This window comes from Nicotiana sylvestris, chromosome 1 (genome assembly GCF_000393655.2).
Source record: "Nicotiana sylvestris chromosome 1, ASM39365v2, whole genome shotgun sequence".
NCBI lineage: Eukaryota > Viridiplantae > Streptophyta > Magnoliopsida > Solanales > Solanaceae > Nicotiana > Nicotiana sylvestris.
In genome coordinates, this window is record NC_091057.1 from 31,126,956 (window position 1) to 31,136,086 (window position 9,131).

The window sequence follows — 9,131 nt, forward strand, 5'->3', positions numbered from 1 at the left end:
CTCTCAAGCGGACAACTCGAGGGGGGAGGAACGGAACCGTCGACTGCACCGCTGATCGACTGGTTTTACCACAAATAAGCCTTTCCGAATTTAAGGGTAGTAAATAGGAAGAGAGCAACCACTCATTAAAACGTTGCTATAGAATTTGATACGCACAAGTGAAATATGATGCGGAGCATGATTTATGCAGCAATTAATAACATGTAGTCAAGTATTTTCACGTAGGAAAAATAAATATAGCATTTAAATAATTAAAAGACAGTTACAGGAAAAAGAAAACAAAGAGATAAGTCAGTTTCATGAATAAAAGAAACATAAATGCTTAAAATAGGCAGTTAAATTCAAATAATGTGTTTTGAAAGGAAAAATTGCTTTGGAATGGTGACCTGGCACACCGAAACCCAATGCTAGGTGGCGACTTTTGAAAAATCCTTTTTAACATAATCTTTTGCCACTTTTCATAATTGAAACCCTTTTGAGCTTTACAAATCATTTTATTATCTTAAGAGGGTCAGTGAAGTGTAAAAAAGGGGTGTGACACCTTTGGCGACTCTGTTGGGGAGTTGCAGGTTCGAGCTAGTACTTGATCTTGTTGATTTTTTAGGATATTCGTTTGAGTTTTTTATGTGTTTTGTTTGCTTTATTTGATTTTTATTTTGTTTATGTCGTTTTATTATTTGCTAGTTGCTTATTTGTTTACAAATTTTCCTTTATGTGTTACTGCTTTATAAACTGTCATTATTTGCATAACCCTGAGTCTTTTTTACCTACAACAAGTCTCAGAGTACACGTTGCGTATACGAACTCTTTGTTGAGTCACCCTTATTTTAGAAGGGGGGGGGCGTCGGACGTATGGAGTTGATGGAAAGCTTGAGCATCCACCATCGACCATACGCTCCCCCGAATTGCCTTGTTAGTGAACTCCAAACTTAGGTCAGCCTTTAGGTCATTCTTATTTGCATCATGTCATTTAAACCTAGCATGGCTCGGTCCCAGGCACTGTGTCCCGTCGTAGGAAGCCTATCCAAATTATGTCAAAATTGGCTCATGGCCCAAAATGGTATTCAATCATCCTATGTGCTAAATGTTGCATTTACGAGGGTAGAAAGGTCATTTGGCGGACCGATGTTTTGGAAAGAAGGGTGAAAAATGAAGCAAATAGGGACCAATTATATTTTTCTTTCACAACTTTTTCAAGAAAAGACCAAAAAAAAATTGAAAAATGAAAAATCCAAAAACATTTTGCACTTTCCCAGTTTTTTTCGAAAAAAACCCAAAAAGATTTTACATTTTCCATCATTTTTCAAAAAGACAAAAAATATAGTTTTTCCAAATTAGTTGTATTTTTTCTAAGAAAAGCTTTCTCCATGTTCAATCTTCCCGAACTACGCATACCTGATACTCGTCTTTCGAGCCGGGATACGTAGGCAGCCCACATAGGGTCCAGTCTTCCTAGTAAGTCTTAGGTTTTTGGCTTCATGGGGTCTTAGCCAAATCTTGCATGTCTAGCCACTTTTGGCCACATCGGCCATTCTTGCAAAATGTGGTCATTTTTGCAAAAGTGGTTCAATGACCCCATGTATTTGGATGTTGAGTCCACAACTAGGTGTCATATTTCTTTAAGGTCCTTCCTTTTTGAGTTTGCATCTTTAGCCACTTTTGGTCATATCAGCCTTTTTGCAAAATGGGTCATTTCGGCAAATTAATTTTGGGCCATGATTATTGGGAGTTTTGAATCCATATAAGCCTTAGTGAGGTATCTCCATATCTGAGTAGTCACTCTTGTTGAGTTTTCACTTCTAGCCACTTTTGGCCATATAGGTCATTTTGTAAAAATAGCCCAATCATATCTTGTATGTGTCTAGTGTGAGGTGTTGTGGCGTAGCATAGTGTCTAAAGTCACTAGCTCTATTTGGTCTTATTTTTCTCATTCATGTATGGCTTTATTTTCTAGAGCACGAGCATGATAAATACACCAGGACCATCATATTTGGGAGCTTGTTTGAAGAAACCTTTTATATTTTGAGTCTATTTTTGATGTTTTTTTACTTTCTAGCTCTGTCTAGTAGTGTTCAGTCTTTTAGTTGGTGTCAGAGTTTATCGTAGTATAGTTGAGTTTTTTCGAGTCTTTCATTATTGTACTTCCTATTTTGTATTTGAATAACCAAACAAAATTATTATAAATGAAAAATCCAAAAAGAATTTTGTTTTTTCGTTTATTTTGTGCATTACTTTTCAGAACTACGCTTGATCTGATTCATGAGGGACATGATACATAGGCAACCTACATAGGGTTCGATCGAATCATCATTAAAAATAGGAAAAGAAAAAAGAAAAGAAAAAAAGAGAATGAAGTTGTGGGACGTGAGAAATGAGGGGAAAGAAAATAGCGATAATCAGAAAGAAAAGAGGAGGAAGGAAATGAAAACCCAAGCAGTGCTAGAAAGGAAAATGAAGAAGAAAATGGGGAAAGAAGAGTGAAATTGGGATGATGCCATATGACCTTCGTACCCTCGAAGTCATTTTAGAACCGATAACTGTGACTAGGTACATTGCACATTATGTCAGATTATCTTATATTACATGCCCTAACGCTAACATGATGACTTCATTTTGTTCTTCTTTGTTATCTTCATTATAGCAGAAAAGTGGTTGCTTTATGGTTCTTAAAGTAGTAACTCTTCTCTACAACATAAAGTCGAAAGGCAATGGCAGATGACAATAGAATTGAGTTGGTTGATACTAGTTCCCAAAAGCAATTGGTTGAATAGGACAATGGGTTGATTGAAGAGGTAAGGATGTTAAGACAATACATGGTGGACATGTATCGGACTTGGATGACTGGTAAGGCACCACCCCCGCCACCACCTAGCTTCCTAGATGTTACCCTTACCCAAACTCCGGTAATAGTGCCAGATGATCCCCCATTCTCTCTAGATTCTCCCGCTTATCACAGCTTTTCCAACTACCCTAATAGCTCCATCACTCGTCCTCTAACTACCTTTCCCAAAAATTGCCCTCCTGTCATATCCATTATCCCCACGATCACAACTTCTAAACAACCTCTCCTTAGGTCTAAAAGTACACCAATTCAACCCCCCTGATGCCCAATACTACCCTCCAGAGCTGGCCCACCAGGTCCCGGACTCATATGATCATACCTCTCAGAATGAGCCTTATGTTGAGAATGAAAAGTTCACAAGGAAAGAAGAGCGAGGTGAGATATCCAGAAAGATGAAAGGTATAGAGCAATCCTTAAAGAACGTGTAAGAGAGGGGAAATCAGATTAACGTGTCTTACAATGACTTATGTATGTTCCTTGATGTTCATCTGCCCACTGTCGCACTCCTTTTTTTCCCTCCACAGAGAGAGAAGTACTGGTTTCGACATTCATGGGGGTAAAACTCATTTGATTTTGAGAATTGGGTATTTGAAGAGTCGCCACCTAATGGATTATGGTGCGTTAGGGAACCTAGAGCGATTAGCTCTTGGATTGGTTTGCATTATCAGAGATTAGGGTAAGGGCTCGAAATGACCGCGAGGGGAGGGTGTTAGGCACCCCTCTTGGTCCACAACTGTAGGTCATGGCCAAACTTATATTTACGAATTAGTCCATTAACAAATAAATACTTGAAACAAATAATTACAAATGAAGCATGTTTGTATAACTCAAATAATAAGACAAAGGTTTTGAACAAGTTGTATTATAAAACAAAGTTTAAACAAGAGGAATTTTGAAAAAAGGGGAGTCCTAGGTTGGTTAGGCTATAGGATCACCCCATACAATATCAGGTAAATACTCCTCAATGAGGGGCTACACGTGACATTAGTGCGTAGTCATCATATCCCATATCTACCCTTCTCACCCCTTTAGTGGTCATTAAAGCGAGTGTTGGTCAGCGACATCTATTGCGTGCTGTTACCCGTCCCTTCTTAATGGTCCTGGAGGAATTTGAGGACCTCTACCTATAGGTAATTCTAGACAGACCCCTAAGGTTTTAAAGGTGAAAATACTAAGGCGACAGGCAAGAACAATTAGGACCATAACACATGAGATAAAAGGGAGAAATTAGAGGCTCAAGATTACCTCCTCAAACAATACACATAAGCAGCACGACTCAAGAACAAATAAGGGCCTTTTGTTAAACAGTATCCTAAGGCATGATGTCTAAGTGAATATCAAGACACATAAGATAGGCAGTTTATTTTATAAACTCAGAAGTAATGACCCTATCAGTTTCCTACTGAGTTTCAAAAGCATATTAAAAATCAGAACGACATTAAGTCACCGAAACAGTTTCAGAGTTACAGGATTTGGAAACACCCTACAGGCTTGCCTATACGCGGAATAATGATAATTACATTTTATAGTAAAACAGGGCAGATTTTAAAACAGATTCTTGAATCCCTATAGGCATGCTGTCTTATGATAGATTAAGGCATTTATTGAAAGAACTTGTTTCAGGGAAAATAAGCCATTAATTAAACTAGTTTCGAAGCGAACTAATCGTAAACTGGATTAACTTATTCAAACTAAAATGGTTTAAATCTATAGGCAGAATTTCTGGTGGTATTCCCTATAGGTATGATATCTAGTTGTTTAAAACTGATTTTAGAAACTTGCAGACATGATGACAAATGAAAAACAAACGTAAATATTTGTTATAACAGAAGTTGGCTTGGATTATATCCTATAGGCATGACATCTACTCTTGAAGTTGATTTTAAGACCTATAAACATGATTTCTACTATGGAACCACTTGAGACCTATAGGCATGATTTCTAACATGGTAAGGCAAACATAGTAACTGATATAAAGTCCTATAGGCACGGTTTCTACCCTTATTACCCCACAAATATGTAACTACCCACCCTTTTCGCTAGTTACCCAAATATTCGTTTACAAATTATTACAGACCATATGAATGAATTACATAAGTAGATAAGAAAATAAGAAGTTATTCTGTAGGGAGCCTACAAATAGGCCCAGATTTCCAAAGCCTCCAATAGCATCAAATGCCCAAATTCCATAGACAATGCCATTGTCTAGGTGCGTCAGAGTTCTCTAAGGATTTCAAGGGTCCTGGACAATGCTCACACCTAGACTTGGTAATCAAATTAAATAAGTGCAGTGTGGAAGGGCCAGATCTAATGTATCAGAGTTTAGAGGGATCTCATAGGGATCCCTAAGCAGTCACACATTAGAGGGGCAAAACTTAAAACCTAATAGTAGATGTGAGATTGCGTAAAAAGATTTAAGTTTGAAAAGGAACTTGTTTGAAACAATTTTGTGAAAGAGAACAGAGACAATTTTGAAAACAGAGTGGAGTAGTAAACAACAGTCCAAACACAGCACCCCTAAAATAGGTCATACACAACCAGAGATCATAGAACCAAAGCAGGTTCAGCAATCACAAACATAGGGGTCAAGGGATTTGGGGACACATCGGTTACATAGGTAAACACAGTGACAAGAGCATTTGAGTACAGAATCAGCAACATGCTAAAGGGTTAAGGATCTTCAGAATTAATACAGAATCGGGTTACCTAAGGATAGCCCAACTACTTTGCATAGAACATTAGTAAGGGAGAGTCATATTGGGGTACACTAGAAGGGGTTTAACATTTCATAAACACGCTAAGTCTAAAGGGTAGTATATAATTAACATAAAGAGATTAATTACATGTTGAACAGTAGAAACGGAGGTAGATACAAATCAGGAACATGATGAACTAAAGGAGAAAAGAAACATATTATTTTTTAGACTTAAATCAAGATATACCAGTATAGAAGACAGTAACAAAAGTGAAGTTAGCCTTGGCTTGCAGCCGGCTAACTCAGAACAATAGCAAGTAGCACAAAAGAGAGAGCAGAAAGTTTAAGTGTGAGAGAGAGCTTTTTGAACCAAAGTGTTTGTGTGTTTGTGTTAATGAGAGAGTGTGTATATATAGTAGTTCGAAAATTAGGTAAATAAGACATGAATCACAGTAGTATAGTAATTATGGAACCAAGTACTATTCAGAATCAAATCAATACAAGTACCCCTTTAATTAAGGGGTAATCAGCCAACGGTAATAGGTAGAAAAATGTTTAAGGATAGAAATCAAGTAGGGTATCAGGTACAAAATAGGCAATTAGAGGTAAATACATAATAGTTCAATTAAGGAAATAGCTAGTGCAGAATCAATAAAATACTCGGTTAACTAAATAAGGTAAGAAAATAAAATAAAGTTGCAGAATAGGGAAATAATCAAAAATCAACATATAGTAAATTAGTGAATCAAGTACTCGAAATTACTGATTTAAAGAGAGTATCATGGGTTACCAAACATAGCAAGCAAAGTGGAAAGTATCGACCAGTCAAGATGAACAAAACACATATAGGTGATATAAATTAGGCTAAAAACTCAGTAGGAACATATTCGAAGCAAGATAGTCACAGAAACTCAAACAAGCAACGATCAGCATGTTAACACATAGAACCAAACGAGGAAAATCTAGAAAATTAAGGCTTTTAACATAGGCGAGTTGAAGAGGTAGTAAAATCACAGAATCAGTTGAAATATGCAAGAAATAGAAGTTTAAACATAAACAATCAGTTCAAACAAAGTTTTAAAAGAAGTTCTGAAACCCTAATTTTTTAGAAGAAGGTGAAAACACTTGAAATCACGTGATTCTTGCAAAGAGTTCCAAGGACAGTGTAAAATATCAAAGAAACAAACTCAAATCATTTTAAGTTTGTACAGATCTAGGAGATGTAGGCAGAAATTTGGATTTCAGAAGAAACTTAAATAGAGATGAAAGAACCTGTCTAGAATCCCAAGGATCGTAACAAATACGGCGTGATTTTGCTCGAAATCACACTGGAGTAGCCAAGAACAGACAAGTGACAAACCCTAGATGCAAGTCGGCGTGACCCTGTGCCCTTGAAGACATTAGAGAAGGCAAGCATGGCGTTAGAGGAGCCATTGAAGGCTTAAGATTTGATGGGAGATCACCGGAGAAGATCAGAGAAGAGAGGTAGGCGGTTTGAAGGGCTAGGGTTTGATTGCGTTGCTGAGAGAGGAGAGGAGATGAGAGAATATAGAGGCGGCGGTTTTGGAAAAATGAATTAGGGTTAGGGTTCGTTTAGAGTTAAAAAGATAAGGGTTAATACGGGTCGTTGATCTCTCAGATCAACGGCCATGATTTAATTGGTTCTAGGTCAGGTAGGCGGGTTTAGAGTTTAGTTCGGGTATTTTAGCCTGAAATTGGGCTGGGGTTGGGTTAAAATTAAGGCTAAAATTGAAATGTAATATGGCTATATTTTAAATAGCCAATTTATCCTTGTATAATTTATAATAAATAATAAATAATTTCTGGAAAATAATTTTGTGTACTACAATGATTTAAAATAGATTTTTAACATTTTAAAAATATAGAATGTCGATTTTATGCATATAAATGTAATTATACATTAACAGGGCTAATATTGCAATTATATGCAATTTAGCTTTAAAATACCAAATGCAATTATAAAAATGCATAAAATATATTTTAACCATATTTTGTCATAAATATAGAAATTAAATTACTAAATCACCATAACAATAATTTGAGTGATAATTATTGGGAATTTTATGAGTAAAAGGGAAGGAAATAAATCAATTTAAAATCTTAAAATTATGGAAAAATTATAACAACCTTGTTCATGCTTATATATGCTATTTTGAAGGTATTTATACATATAAAAAATATAGGAAAAAATGGGTATCAACACCCGTAGGGTTTAAAATGCCAAAGTTTAACTTGTATAATGGACGTGGAGATCCAATAGCCCATCTGAGGGGTTATTGTAGTGAAATGAGAAGTCTTGGCGGGAAAGATGAGTTGTTGATGGCGTATTTCAGTGAAAGCCTGACTGGGGCAATCTTGGAATGGCATACTCGTCAAGATGTTAGTAAGTGGCATACATGTGATGACATGGCTCAAGATTTTGTTCGACACTTTCAGTATAATATAGACATTATCCCAGACTGCTCCTCCCTTTGTAAGATGGAAAAGAAGCCCAGTGAGAGCTTTAGGGAATATGGACTCAGATGGAGGGAACAAGCTGCCCGAATTAGTCTTCCGATTGATGAAGAAGAAATGGTAAAGCTTTTTCTACAAGCTCAAGGACCCACCTACTTCAGTCATTTGATCCTTACTTTGGGTAAACCTTTTAATGATGTGGTAAAAATGTGGGAGATGGTAGAAGAAGGAATCATGCCAGGAAAAATCATGAGCTATTCTGCGTTGAAAGATATAGCAGAAGACATTCAGAACATCTCAGTGAACTTGGGGGGAAGAAAGAGAAATAGAAAAATATTGTTCAACCCCGCCAATGACAAGATTCAGTGGGCGTTCCTACTCAACGCTTTTAACCTCAATATCGACCCCATGAATATCCTCATACTCCAGATAATCTTCCCCAATGCTACTTCTCTCCACAAAATCCCCAAAGTTATACCTCACCTTCCTGGTACTCTATCCACAATGCATTGCCATATGTTCTACATCCACAAGACCCGTAATGGCCTACACCACCTCCACAAATGTCTTTCCCACCTCCTCAAGCATATCAACCACCTACCCACAAGAGATTCCAACCAAGGCCAGAGTACAAAATAAAAAGGCAACAACAAAAAGAAAAGACTTTCACTCCTATTGGAGAATCATATGCCAGTTTGTTCCAAAGGTTGATGTTAGATCTAGTTTTAATGATGCTAATAATATATTTGTGCAGGAAATCAATTATAGAAGATCAAGGAATCAAGGAGCTACAAGATTGCTGAAGTCAATCTGGATGCTTAAGGAAAGAAATCAATCAGCAAAGATTACGAATCAGTTAGCAAAGATCATGGATAACTGCGATGAAAAGAATCAAGCAAGCCTAAACTTAAGGCATTAATCAAGGCCAGCACATTCAATCCGGAAGATTGAAGCAGTCAAAAAGCATCAAAGATTTTGTAAGAGGATTAGCTGAGCATCTAATTTCAGAAGGACCAACAATCAAGGAGTAAACCCTCATCATTAACAACTGTATAAGGAAAGCTGTCAATTTTCTCTCATCAAGGAATAGCAACGGCAAGCAATCTTATTCTTGGAAAG

At 36.8% G+C, this 9,131-nt stretch overlaps 1 protein-coding gene across 1 annotated transcript; it reads left to right on the plus strand.

The window, feature by feature from the left end:
- The first annotated feature begins 7,775 nt into the window (after nt 1–7,775).
- LOC138868237 (uncharacterized) lies at nt 7,776–8,931 on the plus strand. The gene is made up of 2 exons (XM_070145769.1): nt 7,776–8,312; nt 8,767–8,931. Exons 1-2 carry the CDS (start codon nt 7,776–7,778, stop codon nt 8,929–8,931), a joined length of 702 nt encoding a protein of 233 aa, XP_070001870.1.
- The last annotated feature ends 200 nt before the right edge of the window (nt 8,932–9,131 follow it).

Bases quoted from the DNA above. Each gene is read 5' to 3' on its own strand.
- LOC138868237 (XM_070145769.1), top strand. From the start codon at position 7,776: ATGCCAAAGTTTAACTTGTATAATGGACGTGGAGATCCAATAGCCCAT. The intron at 8,313-8,766 runs GTGAACTTGGGG...ATATTTGTGCAG, and splicing joins AAGACATTCAGAACATCTCA to GAAATCAATTATAGAAGATC.